This window comes from Mus caroli, unplaced genomic scaffold (assembly GCF_978045245.1).
Source record: "Mus caroli unplaced genomic scaffold, Mus_caroli_1 scaffold_13, whole genome shotgun sequence".
NCBI lineage: Eukaryota > Metazoa > Chordata > Mammalia > Rodentia > Muridae > Mus > Mus caroli.
The window spans coordinates 17,221,527-17,242,594 of NW_028227268.1; the positions used below are offsets into that span (position 1 = coordinate 17,221,527).

The 21,068-nt window shown below is 38.3% G+C and overlaps 1 protein-coding gene across 1 annotated transcript in view; it reads right to left on the reverse strand.

Annotated features, from left to right (window-relative positions):
* Nucleotides 1–21,068, reverse strand: part of Efcab3 (EF-hand calcium binding domain 3) — a 418,970-nt gene that overhangs the window by 205,710 nt on the left and 192,192 nt on the right. Inside the window, exons 74-84 of the mRNA XM_085829216.1 lie at nucleotides 20,929–21,033; nucleotides 20,070–20,123; nucleotides 18,414–18,518; nucleotides 17,501–17,554; nucleotides 16,591–16,695; nucleotides 14,597–14,650; nucleotides 13,928–14,032; nucleotides 10,999–11,052; nucleotides 8,308–8,412; nucleotides 7,694–7,747; nucleotides 6,930–7,031 (exon numbers count right to left, since the gene is read on the reverse strand). Coding sequence (XP_085685342.1) covers nucleotides 6,930–7,031; nucleotides 7,694–7,747; nucleotides 8,308–8,412; nucleotides 10,999–11,052; nucleotides 13,928–14,032; nucleotides 14,597–14,650; nucleotides 16,591–16,695; nucleotides 17,501–17,554; nucleotides 18,414–18,518; nucleotides 20,070–20,123; nucleotides 20,929–21,033 — 897 coding nt within the window. The remainder of the gene's footprint in view (nucleotides 1–6,929; nucleotides 7,032–7,693; nucleotides 7,748–8,307; nucleotides 8,413–10,998; nucleotides 11,053–13,927; nucleotides 14,033–14,596; nucleotides 14,651–16,590; nucleotides 16,696–17,500; nucleotides 17,555–18,413; nucleotides 18,519–20,069; nucleotides 20,124–20,928; nucleotides 21,034–21,068) is intronic.

Consider the following 21,068-nt stretch of genomic DNA (forward strand, 5'->3'; position numbering starts at 1 on the left):
AAAGTTGTAATTGCCATAAACATGTACTGGGACAGACACAGTCATCTGCTTGTTCATCTATGTCTGCTTTTGTGCTACAATAGCAGGGCTAGGAACTTATGACAGAGCTCGTGCGGTTGGTTGGTCAAGGTGGTTTCATGGAAATCCCCAAACAAACCAGGCTGTTTGCCAAGACAATGGGTTGCCGTCCTCAGTCTGATTCTGGGGGGTGTGGTGGGGAGAGCATTGCTGAAGACAACATCCATACAACTCAAGTCACTGAATATGGAGAAGTAGAGCTTGAGCCTACATGGACCCTTCACCCTTACATCCTAGTGCCTTTGGAGCAGGAAAGTACTCTGTAAGCTATCAAAGGAGAAACAGAGACACCTACTGTGGTGGTTTGAATGAAAATGGACCCCATAGTGAGTGGCATTATTAGGAGGTGTGGCTTTGTTAGAATAGGTGTGGCCTTGTTGGAGAAAGTGTGTCACTGGAGGGAGGACTTTGATGTTTCAGATGCTCAAGCCAGGCCTAATGTTAACATCTCTTCCTGATATTTGCTGATCCAGATACAGAACTCTGAGCTATCTTTCCAATACCATGTCTGCTTGAGTATCTTCATGCTTCCTGCCCTGATAATAATGGAGTAAACCTCTGAACTATAATCCAGCCCCAATGAAATGTTTTTCTTTATAAAAGTTGCCATAGTCATGGTACCCTAACTAAGACACCAACCCAACCACAAATCCTTTGACCGACAATATGTCCTGCCTTCAAGATGTGCTAAGGTAATGGGGGCTAAGACTTGTGGGAGTAGCCAACCAGCATATGCCTTGACTCTTTAAGGCTCACTCCTTAAGATGGAACCCATACCCAACAATGGGTGACCAAGAACCAGAGACTAGATAGCTCAGAGACACAGGGTAAAAACAAATACCACTGCTCTAAAATAACAAAAGAGTAATAAAATGTTTCCTAATGATATTCTGCTATACTCATAGAACAGTGTCTTATTTACCCATCATCAGTGAAGCTTCCTTCTTCAGTAGATGGAAACAAATAGAGACAAAACAGTATACACAGAGAGAGACCTTGAAACACACAAGTCAAATGGGCTGTCTCTATCAAATCCTTCCCATCAGAGTTCAGAGAACCCCCTTGGAAGAGGAGGCAGAAGGAATCTAAAAGCCAGAGGGGATGGAGGATACCAGGAGAACAAGGCTCTCTGAATCAACTGAGCAAAGCTTGTATAAACTCATCAAGACGGAACTGAGCCTACATGGGCCTGCACTAGATCCTGTGTATATATTATAGCTTTCAGCTTAGTATTTTTATGGGACTCCTGAGTGTTTGAATGAATGGGTCTCATTCTTGTGCCTACTCTTAGGGCTCTTTTCTTTCTGTTAAGATTGCTTGTCCAGCCTTGATGTGATGGTCACTGCTTTATCTCATTACATTTTTGTATTATCTTGTTTGGTTGTTTTGCTTGTTATCTTCTAGAAGCCTTTTCTTTCCCCAGTGAGGGATAGAAATGGAGGGGAGGTGGGGGAGCAACTGAAGGAGCAGAGAAAGGGGAAACTGTAATCAAGATAGAGTGTATGAAAAAAAATCTTATTTTCAATAAGTGAAAAAAATCTATAAATTTCTAAGGTCTTATTCAGGATAGCAAATACCGACTTAAAGATATGTGTCTAAGCTCTTTGTTTTTGTGATTGCATTTACAGTTTAAAGTTTTATTTTGATCCTAAGGAATTTTCAATACAAATTTTAAGGCTCAAACTTAACAGGGATAAAACTATATAATCCTGATCTTATCAAAGTTACTGATTTGTTGCAAACTTTAAAGATAATTAAGCCATACAAGTTCATGGTCAGTCACCTTATGAGTGATCTAATTCTTTAATGTGCTCAGAACTATGCTTGTAGTCAGGCTAAGTACAAATGTAATTCATTCACAAGGACAAGCTTTGGCCTCCTATAAATGCTGTTAAGGTTAAACCTAAAGAAGATAACTAAAAACAAAGTTTGTATGCAATCAGGTATACTTGATGGATGGTTGCCTTATGAAATTACAAATCCATCCAGTGATGTGCTCACAGTATTAGCAAAATAAGAAATTTTATTTTTTCTTTTATATCAAAAAAATGGAGATTTTTTTCTAACTTCAGGCCTTTTTAGGCACTGAAAACCCAAACCACATAGATTCCTTTTTATCTGTAATTACTAAACCTTCATTTTAAAAACATGGATATTTGTACAACATAACAAACATTTTAAAAACAGCAATGGGCTTGGCATGGCCTTGAAAAGGCAATAGGAGTAATCTGGAATCAAGAAAGCTTTTCAGAATTGTTTGTTTCTGGATAATACACTGGCCAAGAAACGCAAACATAATTACGTGTTTCTCAAAGTCCCTTGGAGGCCAAAAAACCTAAGCCAAAAATGCAGTTTAATTAATTAATTAATTAATTAATTAACAAAAATTAGATTGTTTTAATGTTCTCACCTATACTTATGTTTAATACAACTTTTGAATCTGTCACATCAATCTATCTACAGAATGCAGTAAAAACTAGAGCTTTCCTACAAGCTCTTGCTTGCTCCATGGGAGTGTCACACTTTGATGTTGTTCAGAGTTTTGTTTCATTTACAGTACCAGCTGCATATAAGCTTTTCTACTTCGGGATTTTCTGTGGTTATTTCTCAGGTACTTCCAAATATCCTGTTACCCAGTAGGAAAGTCTTTTTAAAATCACAATTAAAATTGTGCCAAATTTCAAAAGTCCCAAATTTTAAGTTAAGAAGCCTTACTTTAAAAGTTTTAAAAGTCAATGACTGCTGTTAATTTAATAGATTTTGTTTGTTTTTTTAGGGTATGCTTGTCCTTGGTCCGGTAAATGATCAGTCTCTGGCAAGGGAGGTACTTCACAAAGGCTCATGAGAGCCTGTCTTCTATCAAAGGCATCATCTTATATAGTATAAAGATATTATTTTATATATTATTCCAAGATTCCAATGCATGATTAGTAGTGAATGGATGTACTGGCTGGCTTTGTGTGTCAACTTGACACAAGCTGGAGTTATCACAGAGAAAGGAGCCTCCCTTGAAGAAATGAATTCATGAGATCCAGCTGTAAGTCATTTTCTCAATTATTGATCAAGTGGGAAGGGCCCATTGTGGGTGGTGCCATCCCTGGGGTGGTAGTCTTGGATTCTATAAGCAAGCAAGCTGAGCAAGCCAGGGGAAGCAAGTCAGTAAGAAACATCCTTAGATGGCCTCTGCATCACTTCTTGCTTCCAAGTTCCTGCCCTTTGCTAGTTCCTGTCGGGACTTCCTTTGGTGATGAAACAAACAACACAAAAAAATTAGCAAAGGCTTTGAGTAATTGAATCTTTGCTCCTGGAAGGAACGGTAAACCCAACAGAAATGAATGGAGAAAAACATTTATGGAGACTGGTAACTAATTAACAGATAGAGAGCAAACAGGAAGAAAACGACAATGAACTTGAAGCCAATTAAATGAAAAGATCAACTGAAGAACTGAGAGAAAGAGAAAAAGGAACTTTGGGGTACAGAGGCACATAAAAGATCCAGGCATGTTTCATTGTTGGGGTTTGAGAAAAAGAAATAAAGTACCCCAACCAACCAACCAACCAACAACAATAAACCCCCACTAAAGTTGGACTGAAGCCAGAATTGGGAGACTTCCCTTTCTGGGAAGCTATTATGAACTTCCTATGTGATTAAGAAGAGTCCCATAACAAAGAGCATCCTGCATCCCAAGCAGAGAAGGAGACATCTGTGAACCAAGAGTTAACTGGAGTTAAACTGAGAAAAACTGAAAAGGGACAAAGCAAGTTTATAGCATCAATTCCAGTTCCTTTGGGGGAGGAGGGACAGTCAGATGGGCAGGTGAGCATCCCAGAAGCTAAATGGACTGGCAGTTCTAACCATGGAAGAAGCCCATAGTTCTACTAAAGTGCTAAATCCAGGGAGCGGGGGATGTGGTGGGGTAGTGTCTCTCCCTGTGTGATAACACTAGAAAAGAAATGTTTTCCCTTCACCGTATCTCAGAAACCTGTAGCCAGCAGATCTGACACGTTGTTTTAAGTGTTACTTCTTTTGTTAAATTTCTGAACGGAACTTGCCAAAGCTAAAAGAAAAAGACATTTTAAAAAGATGGATGATATTTTAATCATGCATATGTCTGTCTGTGTGGGGCATATATAGGCATATACACACACACAGGTTCAGATGCCCATGGAAGCCAAAGGGTTAGATCAACACATTAGAGCCAGAGTGCCAGACAGTTCGGAGCTCCCCATGGGGTGCTGGGGCCTGAACTCTGGTGCTAAGCAGAGTCAGTACACAGCTTAACCATCTCTCCAGTCACATCTGCAGCCTAGAAAAGTAATTTTGAAGTTTCAAAAGACTTTGCTCTTGTATGACCATGCATCTAAACACATGGGAATGATAACACAGATTGGAATTTTGCCTGTTTTTACTAACTTAGAGGAGAGGTAGAAAGGTGTAAAATTGAAAAATTAAAAAAAAAAACATTTTTTTTTCAAAAAAAATCTCATTCAAGAGAGCCGGGCAGTGGTGGCACACGCCTTTAATCCCAGTACTTGGGAGGCAGAGGCAGGCGGATTTCTGAGTTCAAGGCCAGCCAGGTCTACAGAGTGAGTTACAGGACAGCCAAGACTACATAGAGAAACCCTGTCTCAAAAAAAAAATTCATTCATCTTTTTCATTTATCTATTAATATCTTTCCATTATATTTCAGTATTGTTCGTATTTTTAAAGAATACTTTATTGTTTGTTGTTCTTTCTCTTCTCTAGTTTTACTAACACACCCACCGGTTCACTCTCATGTAGTCAGACTTTTATTCCTTGATTTATCACTTTCCTCTTCCTCACACTGCTTTCTTTTTTGATCTATATTCTAATATTTGGTTTGTTCTGGAGTTGTTGCTGTTGCAATGATTTATTCTTTTTTCTCTTAAGTGGTAATGGACATTGAGCCCACAACAGAAGAAAGAATGGTCACTAAAGATATTCCCATGTAAAACCTGGAAGTAGTATCCATCTGAATGCCTATACTATCTAAACTTTAGAAATACACTTAATTTGAAATGAAAATTCAGTCCATCACTGTGAGCAGCGCATTGTGGGTCAGACCATTTTACCTCATGGTGGCTGAAGAAGGAATAAAGAAGACTCATGGGTCCCCTTCCTTTTATTCTACGGGATGCTGTCACACACATTCAGGGGTGTCGTTCCTCATTTAATCCTTTGTGGAAATATCCATTCAGATATATCACATGCATGTTTTACTCATCTCCTTGGTAATTCTAAATACAATCAAGTTGACAGTGAAGACGGATCATTCCAAGATGTCCTTGTGAAACGTCTTGGAAGAGATGGGAAGAGCACCTACCAAAATGGAAGGAGTCTGACCAGTGAGCTACCATAAAACCAGGGCCTGTGTGCCTGAGTGGAGGTTTAAAGTTAAGGAATAGAAGAGTTTCCCAAGTGAAACGAGCAAAAGCATCATCCGGATGGCATGAGCAAAACTAAAGCCAAGAGATCAAGCATCCCTGCCTATGTGTATAATTAAGATTGTGAGAGGATGTCAGTGGTCCTGGTAATGAAGATCCCCAGAAGTCTAGAGTGTCATGCAGAAGCAGTCTCTGACAGGTCTTCACAGGACCTTGAAAAACAATGTACTCACTATTTGCATTAGGTCTGAACTTTAGATAAACCATTCCAGCTGTTTAGTGGACAATGTGGGATTGGGAGGTGAGGTCCCTGGAGAGGAAGCAGCAGTGGTGGTGGACGGACAGCTCAGGGTTGAAGAACACTTCCAGTTTTTGAAGCATATCCATGTTCACGATGAGCAGAGCCAGAGTTCCTGATGCTTTCTTCAGGACTCTGTGGCTGCTACTCTTAGATAGGTGTGCTCACACACAAACACAAGCCCATAATTTAAACATTAAACAAGTCTTAGGGAGTGAGGCTGGAGAGATGGTTCTCCAGTTAAAATCATGGGCTGCTCTTCTAGAGAATGCAAGCTCAATTCCCAGCACACACATAACAAACTTTCTACAACTGCAATTCCAAGAACTACAACACCTCTGTGTGGCCTCTGCAGCAACCAGACACTCATAGGGTGCACTGACATACATGCAGGCAAATCAACCCAGACCCATACAATAAAATTAAGATAATAAATTGGAAAGATGTACAAAAAGACAACGTGAGAGAAGAGTTGTATTGCTGTTCTGAGACCCTCAACTGGAGGTGACAGGCTTGAAATATGGCCCATGGTAGCAGAAGGACAGAACTTAGGAGTAAACTGAGGAAAAACACATGAGTGTTTAAGACAACCTTGGGACTGAGGGGAAGAATGGCCAAGAGGAGGAGAATACAGATAAGTTTGGGTAAATATGTATATATATCAAGAAGATATCATAGAGTAAGTTTGGCAGGAAAGGGTATCAACTTCAACGTGGAAATGTTGAGATTTGGTTTCAAAAGGATCATTTAAGGGGTTCGGTCTGGTCAGCATACAGTTGTGTAAGCCTCAGCATAGACTAGAATAGAGACATGGACCACAAACTTCCTGAGTGACAGGGTAAAGGGGCTGGTTGAGGGATATTGTTTATTGAGGTCACGATTTCTCTTGAATCTTGTGTTTTACTCTCTGAATGTCTGTTCTGTTCCTTAGCCATTTTTTGGAGGTTACATAGTAATCACAGTGTTACCCCAGGTATATCTTAATCTACTTGGAGAAGGTATTGGTGACTTTGGGTTTTAATGAAATAATAGGATTTCTATTTTTTTTATCTTCCTCCAATGTCTTTTTGAGAATATAAAACTTTGAAAATCCTTATATAGCTTAGTGAAGACACAAGAAGAGACACGGCAGTTTTATAACGCTCACCATCAACTGGCAGGGTTTCCATTAGGTCTTTAAGCTCTGCTTCTGTGAGTTTAACCTCCATATCTTCCAGGATGTCGTTGATGTTATTAACGTCAACTTTTCCTTTGAAAAAACATTAGATTAGAACTGTACAGAAAGCAAATAATTTAAAACATTACTTTAATCATTAGACACCATTGTTTGATTTAATGATCATATGCTCATACTAAAATTAAAAAAAAAACTTGACGATTCACATATTTCTATCACAATATGAACACTAAAAGCCCAGTCTGACTCTGTGCTCCAGAGAGCAGAGTTAGTAGAATTCAAACATTAAAATCAGAACCTTTCTCCCTGAGGTTTGTGGTTGAATCAAACCAAGGCTGCACACTACTCACTGAGCCTTTGTAGACCTCTTTTCCTGCCATGCTTTTGAACAATAAAGTCTATTTGTGTTTTCTGAAGCTTTGAGTTAATTATTATCAATTTGCTGCTTGTTGAATTAGAAAACAAAACAAAACAGGAACGTTGACCTTTCTTTACACTTCTGCCGCAAAAATACATGAAGTAATTCTTTTGAAGTAAAACTTGAAAATTTTCAAATTTACTTTTGTTTAAGCAAAGATAGTGTCTAGGGTACTATTTGTCAAATTACAAATATACTTCAAAATGTAAGGAAGTGGGCTATAAATAAGAAACAGGATTCCCTATCTAATGAGTTACTATCTGGACTGTGAGATTCCTTGAGAAAATTCTGTTTTCTTACTAATTCCCTAACTTACCTTTGAGAGACTTCACTTCCTTCATCAATCTTTTCTGGAATACCATTTCATCATCTATAATAAAATAATATTGACCATATATTTCTTGTAATACAAAATCATAAAAACTAAGTATGTATTTATGTCATGAATATTAATATTTTATTTCACAAGAGAAATACTATTAAAGACAGAATTACATGTATTCTGATTACATAGAATTGGGACATTATATTTCCTTAGATATTTACATTATACAACCCTCAAATACATATGAATTTGAGAATGGGAAATTTTTGCTTTCTGATAAATCTACAGTCTGGCATTGGCCACCATTTTTAGTTGTTCTACAGTGTGTGAAACACACACACATTTAGTAAACTTCTACAATAGTGAATCACATATTATTTTTCTCCTTTTATTTCCTTCTTTGTTTCTCACTCCTCTTTACTTTCCCCATATTTTTCTTGGCTATACAACCCAAAGCCCTTTGCATAGGTCTAATAGCACCAAGGACTTAGGGCTGAATTTATACTCTAGCGGTTTCCACAGAGAATTAAGTAGAAAAGTCTAAAGCTCCTTTGTTGTCCATTGATACTCATGGGTGACACATCATTAGTGTGTTTGAGGCTTACTGTCCACAGGCAGGATCTTCAGCAGATCAGAGAGCATCTTCTCTGTGAGGTCAATGCCCATGCTTCCCAGAACGTATTGGAGATCATTGATATTAATCTTATTACCTTTGAAAAGACAGCGGTGTTGTCATTGGGGAAACCAGATATTTAACCGTGGTTGTAGGCATGTTGTACAAGTTAAAGTCTAATGTTTAAATAACACTTATCTACATAAAACCAATAGAAGAAACATTTAAAAATTATCCTGACTGGTGGTTTGAATAAGAGACTTTTTTTTTTTTTTTTTTTTTTTAGTTTTGGAGACTTGACAAAATGGCAGGGATAGATGTGTATATAACTCAGAAATTTAGGAACCTAATCAGAAATAAACAGACATTTCTACAAGTATAGTTATTTTGATTTAAAGCACAAGATTTAATGTTCTAAGCTGGCTGGTGGTGGCACACGGGGGAGGTAGAGGGTAGGGGTTCTGGGGTAGGTGGTGATGGGGTGGGGTGAGGAGCAAAGGATCTCTGAGTTCTGGGCTAGCCTGATCTACAGAGTAGCCCAGGACAGCGGGGGTTACACAGAGAAACCTTGTCTCAAAAAAAAGAAAAGATAAATCAATAAAATTAGTGTTCCTCACAGTAACATTTTGAGTCTTCAAAATTTATCCAATTTTGCCTTGCCATTTGCTATATATGTTTCTAGTATACATGTTTATGTATATTATGTATGTATATTTATATCATAGTAAACAAAATTCTGCTAAGTATAGAGTACCTCCAGAAATGAGAAAAACATTTAGCATTTTAGTACTAAAATCTTGATAACCTAGTGATAGAGTATCAGAAGCAGTAGCAAATGAATCTTTAAATGGTTTTAAATATGTATGTGGATGGTATGTTTGCCTCTCCCTCTCCCTCCTTCTCCCTTCCTCCTGGCAGCAAGCCCCCAGGGTCTACTTGTCTCTGTCCTCATCACTTTGGGTACATATGTGTGCTCCATACCCTACTTCTATGTGGATACTTGGGATTTAATTCAGTTTCTCACACTTATGTGACAAACTCTTTACCTACTGAGTCCCAACTCCAGGCCCTATGGCAAATGATTCCTTAGCAATGAGTCAAAATGCAGAATCTAAGCAGAGACTGAAGGAAAGGCCATCCAGAGACTGCCTCACCTGGGGCTCCATCCCATATGCAGACACCAAACCCAGACACTATTGCAGATGCCAAGAAGTACTTGCTGACAGGAGCCTGATACAGCTGTCTTCTGAGAGAGAAGCTCTGCAAGAGCCTGATCAATACAGATGCAGATGCTCAAAGTCAACCATGGGACTGAGCACAGGGACCCCAATGGAGGAGTTAGGGGAAGGACTGAAGGAGCTGAAGGGACCAGCATCATTGAGGTGAAATCTTCTGGGAAATGTTTTCTGAGAGCACAGAGGCTGTGTTCCAGAGATTGCCAAGGTTGTACCTTGGGTTGAGGCTGGACTTGGTAATGTGTAAGAGTTACCCAGGTGGTACTGGTTTTGAAGGCATGAAAGGGTCATGAAGAGCAGCTGAGGCTTTGTACTGTGAGAGGCCGTAGAAGGCCATTGGAGAAGGTGCAGCCTCAGTTGCAATTGATGTCCCAGGACTGACAGGGTCATGCAAAGGAGTTGAGGCTTGGCACCATGAAGAGAGTCTATGAGAGGCTATTGTTGAAGCCTAGTTGCAGTGGAAGACAGCAGAGTTGCCAGTACCATGAGATGACCACCAAGAACAGCAGCAGCAGTAGAGTACAGGTAGCTGGAGCCTAGAAGACAAGGTGTGTGCTACAAAGGTCAGAGCTAGAGAAGTGACCCAAGCAGGAATGCAGAAGATCTTGAGTGGAGCCCAGACATTGGACGGTTGGAGTTTGATTTTGCTTTTGATTATGACTGTGCCCTGATATTTTTCCCCTCTTGAAGTAAGAAAGTATTTTAGTGGAGCCCACAGTTAAGAGATCTTGAATTTTTTTTTTTGAATTTTTAAAAGACTTTGAATTTTAAAAGATATTGGATATTTTAAAGGGATTGAACTTTTAATATGTAAAGACTGTGGGACTTTTAAAGTTATTTAGATCTTGGGGATGAATAAGAAACTAAGGGTGGAGACTTAATAGTGATGTGTTTGTGTGTCAAGTTGACAAGGGGTCAATTGTACTGGCTGATACTGTTGTGTCAACTTGACACAGACTGGAGTTATCACAGAGAAAGAGACTTCAGTTGGGAAATGCCTCCATGAGATCCAGCTGTGGGGTATTTTTCAATTAGTGATCAAGGCAGGAGGGCCCACTGTGGGTGATGCCATCCCTAGACTGGCAGTCTTAGGTTCTATAAGAAAGTAACTTGAGCAAGCCAGGGGAAGCAAGCCAGTAAGGAACATCCCTCCATGGCCTCTGCATCAGCTCCTGCTTCCTGACCTGCTTGAGTTCCAGTCCTGACTTCCATTGGTGATGAACAGCAATATGGAAATGCAAGCTAAATAAACCCTTTCCTCCCTAACTTGCTTCTTGGTCATGATGTTTGTGCAGGAATAGAAACCCTGACTAAGACAGGGGATAACATTAGAAATGTAAATAAATAAAATATCCAATAAAAAAATAAAAGCTAGTATATATACTACTGATAAAACCATTTACTAGAGCACAGGATGAGAGCTTCGGTATTATGTTAAACTTACCCACCTGTAAAAGCTTCCATTGCATCAATCAACTTTTCCATTTCAATTTCTCCAGCATCTGTAAGAAAATAAGCATGTATATATGGACATGATCCCAAGACTCAGAAAACATGAATCGTGACATTAAATAGTATTTGATACTCTAGCATTTTAACATATTTTAAATACTTTATAAGCATGAATTAGGGGTCAAACATTTAAACATGACCAATATAACCTTTAAATTTTATTTTTTATCATTCAAAAGTAATAAAAACTTTAGTAATGACATGTGGAGAGCCTTTTGGGGTGCCGCTTGGCAGGAGTCTAACATTGGCCACGGAGAGGAAATAGACTTCAGGCAGGGACCTGACATTGGCCAAGGACAAGAAAGTAAGAATCTGATTTTAGGGTAGAACAAAGAAGTAGGCTCGGATGTCTTGATCATCCTTAGAAACAGCATCACCAGGGTGATCATACGGCTTTGTGTTTGTCTTGCTTGTTCCTTGACTATTGTCCTTTTGGTTCCTTATTGTACTGCTTGCATAGAATTACTCGCATGTAATTAAAATGGTATAAAAAGCAGACTGGGAAAATTAAATTTGCCTTCAGTCTCAGAATTGTCTGGGGTCATGCTACAATGTTGTCTGTCTTTTTTCTTTTTAATCCTCACCCCCATGCTGGAGAACCTGTTGACTGACTGAGCAGGCTTGGTCAATGACAGGATAAAATCTAAAGAAGATTGCTTCCAGCTTACTCGGGCTGTTTACAATTGACAACTAAAAAACCGTTTTCAGAGGGTTTTATGTGTATGAGCACTGTGGCTGCATGCGTGTCTGTGCACGATGTACGTGACCAGTATCTACAGAGGACAGACAGAGAGAGCATTGGATGCCTTGAAACGGAAATTCTGGATAGTTCTGAGCTGTTTTGGGGGTGTTTGAAATCGTCCTCTTAACTACTGACCATCTCTCCACCCAATTGACAGAGTTAGGGTTTTTTGTTTTGTTTTGTTCTTTTGTTTTTGTTTTTTGTGTTTGTTTTTTGTCTAATAGAAAGCACATGGTATATATAAACATTTTAATATAGATTTCAGAAATATCCCCAATATAATTTGTCTATTCTCAGTAGTTCTTGGACAAGGAGGCAAACTTCTTTAGTTTATTTACTTGCATTGAATACATACAAATTGCTAATCGTTTTGAGAACTTTTTTGCTGTCACAGTGTGAGTAGACATTATGCAGAAAAAATGTTGCATGCATACCTCACATTTTAATTTAAAGTATGATTTATTTGGAAATAGGCAAAACTTTTCATGTTTTAGAAGTCAAGTGTTACACAAGGGACATTTTATGGTATGGCCGCGCAGGGATCCCCTGTACCCCATCTCCTGGCAATCTTGGTCATTTCAGAAGTAACTGATGTGGCTGCCTTCCCTTTTACTTAAAAAAGTAGACACATAATAATTGAACACACTTATAAAGTATAGTGTGGTAGTTTGAAATAAGTATAGATTGTAGAAAGTTAATCATGTAAACAAGTCATTAATGCACTGCTTGCTTTGTGATTAGAATGTTAATCATTCAGTTTCAGCAATTTAAAAATATATACTATTATTTTTTGAAAAAAAATTGAGATTATAATATACTAAAGAATTTATTCCTTTCCTCTATAAACCCTCCTTATATACTCCCCTCTCCTCTACTTCAGATTGGTGGCCTCTTTTTCCATTAATTATACACACACACACACACACCCCTACATATGTGTTTGTGTATTTAGGAATATATATATATATATACATATATATATATATATGAACATATATGTATATATTTAGGAATATATATGTATATGTATACACACACACACACACACACACACACGCCCCTACATATATATTCCTAAATATGACCTTCTTAGTCTGTATAATGTTACTTGTATGTGTTTTCAAGGCTCATCATTTGAGATTCGTTACCAATAGATCTGCTAGCCCCTGGGGAAGACACTCACTTGTGACATTCCTTAATTGCCTATAGCTCTTTTTGTAGGGTGGAGGCCTCATGGGCTTTCCCCATCCACTTTTCCATATCCACTGGTGTTGCCATTGCAAAAGTGCAAGCTATTATTAACTGCACTCAACGATGCTCCTCTGGAACCAGGACTTTAAACCCTTTGAACATATCTCCCTTCTTTTCTTACCCCAACTCACTCCAATCTGGAGTCTCCTTTTGGTTCTATGAGTTATCTACATAAAGCTCCAACCTAGACATAGACATTCAGCGTCTGCCTTTCCATGTCTAATTTTCCTCCGCTGAGTTGGTTTCTTAGGTGCCCTCTCTCAGCACCAAGAATGCTAACAGAGCTGGGCAGTGCATCTAGGGATTTGGCCCTTTCTTCTTGGTCTCCCGCGCACTTGAGTAGGTCTATGGTATTGTTTGTAATGTCTCCTACTTCTTACTGATTTTGTATATTTTAGTTTTCTTATTTGTTCTTCATTGGTTTAGCTAAAGGCCTCTCAACTCTGTTTTCCAAAGCTTAACCTTTAGCTTTGCTGATTTCCCCATTGCTTTCCTAGGCTGTCTTTCACTGATTCATACTATAGTCTTTACTCATAACCTTCTATGTTTGGACTAAATTTCCTTTTAACTCCCTGAGATATAACTCTAGGTTGTCTATTTGAGATATATCTTCTTTTAAAAAGTGGTCAGCAATCTTTTCTTTCATTCTTCTCTGGGAGGGGTTGAAGGAGAAAATGGGGAGTGGATATAATCTAAATAGATCTTATCTGTGTATGGAATGACAAGGAAATATAAATAAAAGTGTTTAATTAACAAATGAAAAATACTATAACTACCACCACCACCATCATAATATCAGCAAAACAATCTAAGCAAAAGAAAAAGCCCTCGAGTCCCAGGATGCCTGGGCTGTTGGAGCTTTCCACACTGACCGCTCACTGGCACATTCTTGATCATGTCTTTATATTCCATGTCTGAGAGTTTCATTCCCATGTTTTTCACCATTGTGTCCAGTTTGTTGACAGAAATCTTCCCTCCTTACAGGGAAAAAGATCATGAAGAAAAATCAATGACAAATCCAATTATTTCATGGCTATTACAGGTTTCTCAGTATGAGGTTCAAGGTCCATAGAAGTCAATGTAAGAGCACAAAGGCATAACACAGTAAAAGTAAAACTTATTTTTTGAGGTTTTTTTTTAAGGAATCACTCATATTTCAAATGCTTTTAGAGATATTCGTATCTACCCTCAGAACGACACAAAGAAATGCCTACTGAGGATTTTGAAAAGTGCCCTGATCATTGTCTCTCTGGTGTCTCCATAAACTTTCCAGGCTCTGGAACAGATTTTTAAATTGTTAATGATTTTCTTTGTTATTCGTTGTTCAGACTTCCACTTTGTTTTCTGCCTTGCCAGTGACTTGAAAGTCCAGCGCAAAATGGTGTGCTGGAGAGTCAACTGGGCTAGGTGCTAGGAAGCAGGCAGCAAGCACAGATGAGTGGGAGACGTGCAGATCCACAACAGACTGAACTGGCTGTTCAACAAGTATAAAATGTTATAAATAGAAGATACTGAATCAGATTTAATTGCTTATCACTTACTTTTAGCAGACTTCACAGTGTTCATTAATCTATTATGGTAGAAATTTCCATCGGCTGTAAGAAAAAGCAGAGTTCAAGTCAATGTAGTATGAGTTGAAGCCAGTCTTTGGACCCTTATCTACTGAGCCATCTCTCTAGCCTTCAAAGTTAATATTTTAGCCTAATGCAGTGTATTACCATATTTTAAAAACAGATCACTCATATAGATTATAAAGTGAAAGGCAAACTTTAAAACTTTCAAAGGAAAATATAGGATATTTTTATGACTTTGCAGTCATAAAATACATAAAAATTCCAATCTTAAAAGTAATTTACATAAATTTACATAAATTAAAAGGCATATGTATCAAGATGAAAATGTAAAGCCATGTCAACATCAAGGAATATTTTTAAAATGTAAACAAAAACTTAGTACTTAAAACAGGAAAGAGAAGAAAGCCACCTTTCTTATACTTGCTTTATAAATACAGTTTTATTGGTGCATAGCTATACCATTAAAAAAAAAACAAACCCATGAACCCTATTTTAGCTTACATCAAGAAGGTGGAGCAGTTTTGACAGAGGCCATAAAGCCTAGGATATTTGCCATGTGGCCTTTTGCAAAAAAAAAAAAAAATGTGCTTGCTTCCTGGCATGGAATACAAAGAACTTTCACAAACAGTGAGAAAAATAGATGGCAACTAGCAAAGTACAAGGCAAAAGTCACAAGATGGGCACTTTGCAAAGGATGAAACAATTGTTGATAAATGTATGAAAGTTCCCATGAAGACAACAGTTTTTAATTCCTTGGATTAGCAGGTATTTGACAGTCTGCGGCCCAGGGAAGTACAGGGCTGGGAATCCCCCTGCAGCAGCTGTGAGTCTCATAAACATCCTGGGCTCTCTCTTCCTTTAGGTGCATGGCAGGACCCCCAACCAGACTCAGTTACATTTTCCAAGGACGTTTCTGCCCTAGAGTATTTCTTTCCCTGTTTGACAGTCTAACATCTTAAAGGCAATAAAAGAACATAAGGAAGAGCAGTGAGATGACTCAGGGTAAAGCCATTGGCTATTAAAATTGATGGCCTGAGTTCATTCTTCAGTGAGCACACCATGGAAGGAGACGTGTACGTACACTTAAAAGTGATTAAAAAAAATGTTAGCAAAGGAACATAAGGAAAATTCTGGAAGTAATGTGTTTAGTACCTTTGACCATGGATGGCCATGCTACTCTGGGTGAAATGTGTACATTAAATGCACATGAGTTTCTGGCTACCAAACTAGTAGTAGCAAAATAGGAATAAAAGCACAGGATCCCTTAATCACAACAACAACAATAACAAAAAAAAAAAAAAATAGGAAAACTACTCAAAAATAATGATACAAGTATGAGGTTAAAGAAAACTTGGAATTATAAGTGAAGTATATAATACTCAGTATTTAGAATTTTAAAGAGGTATCCACTAGAAAAATATACAGATTTATTTATTATCTATCTATCTATCTATTTTATGTATATGAGTGGTTTTGCCTGCATGCATGTCTGTGTACCAAGTGTGGCCAGCAGAAGCAAGAAGAAGGTATCAGATCATCTGGGACCAGATTTATAGATGGTTATGAACCAGGTGGGTGCTGGGAATTGAGCCCTGGCCCTCGGCAAGAGCAGCAAATGCTGCCTCCCACTGAGCCATCTCTCTACCTCCCACCCCACCCCTGCCCCAGACAATATTTTAGAAGCCAGTTTGCCTTCTTTCCTTCTCAGAAGTGCAAGTCACCAAAGTGGTGAAGATTCAAATGAGACTACGATTCCTCTTTATTGTAAGGAGCCTTTCTACAGAAAAGCACCCTGTTTATCTAAAGAATTGAAGAAGAGTTAAATGGCACAGCTGGGCTTGCTCATACAGCATATTTGGGCCATCTGATCTTAATGTCTCCATGGCCATCAGAACAAAGGTGGTAAAGTTCTTGTAAGTGAACTTTTACCTAAGTACCCTGATGGCTACAGCCGGGCTTACCATCAACAGGGAGAGTCTTCAACAGCTCTATGAACTCCGTCTCCGTGAGGTTCAATCCCAGGCTGTCTAGAATATCTTTCACGTCGTTGACATTTTCTTCTTCTCCTTAAAAGCAGAGAAAAGGCCACAGATTCATATGTTATTCTGAGACTAGATGATATTTTAAAATAATTATTTGTGGGGCTAGAGAGATGGCTCAGCACGGGCCGCTCTTTTCAGAGGACCTTAGTTCGATGTCCAGCACCCATATGGAGGACCACAAACAGTTTTTAACTTAAGTTATAGAGTATTTGATGCCCTCTTCTGACTATTCTGGGCACCAGGCATACATGTGGTACACTGACATATATGCAGGCAAAACACCCATCCACATGAAATAAAACTAAAATATAAATGAATAAACATGTTGTGGATAGCCCTGGTGCTGTTTGTACTTTGATGGTAATTCAACTTTTCCAAGAGGGGCTGCGTGGGATGAGGAGTGAACCATGCACTCAGGACTTCATGGACCCTTCTAATGATTAAAGAAACAATCACTGGGCGAGTAGGCGGGACTTCCAGGTTGGAGGAAGGAAGAGAAGAGACAGGAGAGGGGTATGGGTTTTGGACAGGGACAGGGAGAAGACAAGATGTAACTATAAGTAGTCCCCAGTTTTGATGGCGAATCTGCCAGGATTCACCACCGGAGGATTTAGATTTTATATGGTTTGTAAGATTAGGATTCTAGTTTTTGCACACAGTGATTGGATTACCACTAATTCAAGAACAGTTAGAAGAATTAACCTTAAAGTATGTATAATTCAAACTATAACTATAATTAGATGGATGCAAAAGTAGAAGAGACTAGAGAAATCAGGATAGTTATTCAGATAAAAGTGACAGCCTTGGATTTAGAAAAATCATGTCTCACCTATGATAGTGTTTGCTTCCTTCATCAAGTCATGGAAATTAACTTTCCCGTTACCTGTAAGAACAGATATTGGGACATAAACCTTGTCAAAGAGAAAAATATGCAAATAAAGTTTACTTGACCCATGAAAATGATTCCTATTATGTTTGAAAAATCATCTTTCAATTTTAATGACCAGCTCTTAGGAAATCTTGACATATTAGTAAAAGGCACCCTGTTCCCATGTTTTAACCAGGAGGTGACTTTAAGTATGTCAGTGTTATAATAATAACTTGTTTTGTGTGCTTTTCTAATTATTACCATGCCCTACTATTAAAATATTAATTACGAAGAACACATGAACTAAAATGCCAATTAAAAGAGAAATATTTTTAGATGAAACTGAGTCTGTGCAGCTGACAAAATCTGTAAATATTCCGATGGGATGATAAAGGGTGAGGCACATACATGCTGCACTGCTGTGCACGAGACCCTTGCAAGCCCAAGCCAGACCAAGCCACTGAGACAACCTGAAGTCAGTCCATTTCCACTGCACGTTTGCAAGCCTAGATTTGACGATGCGACTTTCTGCTTATTTGTTCTTACTTGGAGGCCTCACTGGAGGGGATGCTCACCCTTCCTGGAACTCTCTTTACTATGGGACCTCCAGCTGACCTTCATCTGTTGGCTTCTGCTGGGTGTTTTGAGCACCTAATTTGATGGTTTGTCTCTCTGTCTATCTCTTTTTTTTTCTTTTGTTTTAGATTGTAATATACTTAATAAATTCTAAAAATCAAATCCCAAACAGAAATTTGTGCTTGAAAATTAAAATACCAATCTTAAGGAAACTCAACAAAGTACACAAGAAGAGTTCAATAAACCAGTTTGCAAGTGGTGCTCTACAGAAGGCAAAGTCGGGCACTCTAAAGCTCACCGTCATCTCGTAGGTTTGATTCTAGAAGATCAAGCTCCTTTTCAGTAAGTTTGATCCCCACGTTTTCTAGGGCAGCATTTATTTTATTTTGTTTAATTTTTCCTCCTTAGAGACAGAGATACATTAAAAAGAGAGATGTTTTAAGTATTAGAAATATATTAGCTGCATTATATTAAAATACAATGCATTTCTAGATACTAATACTATTTTTAAATATGAATGAACCTTTAGAACTCTGCATTAAATAACTTTACATTTGTAAAACTCATATAATAGTTTATAAAGTTATGATGGAAGACAATGAAATACATAGCAGAGGGACTTTGAAATGCATAGCGTTTGCTTCCCCAGATATTTAAAAATTTCGATAGACGTGGTTTGTCCATATTTAAAGATAGTTTTTGAGTAGAGATTCTTAAAAATAGAAAAAAATTATATTAGTTTAAAAATACATACCTGTCTCTATAAACTACCTGAGATGACATCAGAGAGTTCATGTTCTGAAGCTGAACAATAATTGGGGATAGGAGTGTATAGAGAAGAAAATGAAAATTGATAATTGTAAACCAAGGGGGCCAAAAGAGAAAATAGATGTTGGCTAGCATGGGACCATGGGATGAGAGAGATGCCAGGGAAGTGACCAGTAAGGCTCCTGGCTACCAATGCTTCATTTAAAATTTTTTATGTACATTGGTGTTTTGCTTACGTGTATGTTTGTGTGAGATGTCAGATACCCTGGAACTGGACAGTTGTGAGCTACCATGGGAATTGAACCTGGGTTCTCTGAAAGAGCAACCAGAACTACGGAGCCATCTCTTCAGCCCCAAAGTGGTTTATTTTTCTAACAGTAATATTCAATTTACTTAGTGATAATATGTTCAAATTTAAAAATGTGAAGCATGAATTGTCACACTAAGTTTTTCGAGAAATATTCTGGCTGTCTTCCTCCAAAAGGCCTGAGAATGCCAGGAAGCATCCTTTTTTTTTAGCTGGGAAGCATCCTTCCTGCATCCTCTCAGCAGGGGTCAAATATAGCGCTTCTAGCTCTTTAATTATTCCTCCTTTTCTTTTTCTTTCTTTTTTTTTTTTTTTTGAAGTAGTTACTGGGAAACTCAGAGGAAAAGAAATCCTTAGTTATAACCTCATGAATGGTCCAGTTTTCCTGAGCTGAATGTCCCTAGAGATATGTTCTAGCTAAACAAGCCATAATGAAAGAATGGACCTCATTCTACCAAGCTCATCAGGTAAAGGCACATGCCACCCATCCTGATGGCATGAGTTCAACTACTAGGACCCATGTGGGGATGGAGAAAACCAATTCCTACACGTTAAAATAAGATCTTTTAAGAGGAAAATAATGCTTAATATCCCTGACAATGGGTTTGATTAATTTGGGGTCATCTGCACTTCTCCAGCTGACCAGGAATTCTTGTTATTGTTGTCATCATTGTATATATCTATCTACAATGCAAATGAAAATTTGACAATTTATTTAAAAAAGAACACAGGAGATTGTGAGACTTTTCACAAATATAAAAACAAGTCACTCATTGTCGAGGTAAAGGGCATTTGTAATAAAGAAGGTAAATTCAGAAATGAAGGTGAGAACTCGAAAACACAAGCTAGACAACAATTCTAAGTCTGCTCGCCACTCACCCTTGAAAGACTTTACCCCACTCAACAATCTCTTCTTATAGATCTTCCCAGATTCTATAATGAGAAACATGTTTAATGCCAAACAAAATGTGAGACAGGTGCTCATGAAACATACATTTCTTCCTTCCTTCCTCCCTCTCTCTCTCTCTCTCTTTCTTATTATAATCATTTTTATCAATTTTTCAGAGTCATGGTCACTGTAGCAACATAGGCTGGCCTTGAACTTCTTGCACCTCCTGAGTGCTGGTGTTAGAGACCTGGACAAACACACACACTCAGCTATACACATTTCTTACTTTCAGGAAGAATGTCTTATTATTTGGTGAATAAGTGTTTCTATACCCCAATAAAGCCTGAAGAATTTAGAAATGAGAACTATCAGTCTCCCAGACGATGCAGTTCTACACCTGAGATAAACTTTATTTCTTTACTTTAGAATTTCATACACAAACGCATGTGTCTTTATCTCATCCACCTGTCTTGAGCTTACACATGCATGGGCATAGTGTTGGCTACTTCAACCTAGGCAGCCTATCAGCAGGCTTGTCCTTGAAGAAAACGGACTCACCTACCCTCAGTGTCCTTCAGCAGCCTGTAGCTCATGAGCTCTCAGCAAAGTAGCTGCCAGCATCTGCGTCAGTTTTAATAGGCTCAACTTCGCAGATGCTCAGTCTTTTTTTGACTGTTCCCACCTGATTCAAATAATTCCTTCTATCAGCCCCTTCCTTTTGTTTTTCTTACTGGATTAGTGTTGCACCTGTCATTCTATGCACAACAAAATTTTATACAATATATATATATATATACAAAAGAAACCTTCCCAGAGTCCTATAAAACTAAGCTCCCACCTACAGCTCACCGTCAACAGGCAGTTCGCTGATCAGACTCATCCTCTCTTTATCTGTCAGTTCAAGGCCCATTTCTTCCACTATATCCGGGAGAGTCCGCATGTCAACCTTTGGTCCTTTGAAAAATGTAAAGCATTATTATCCCAAATGT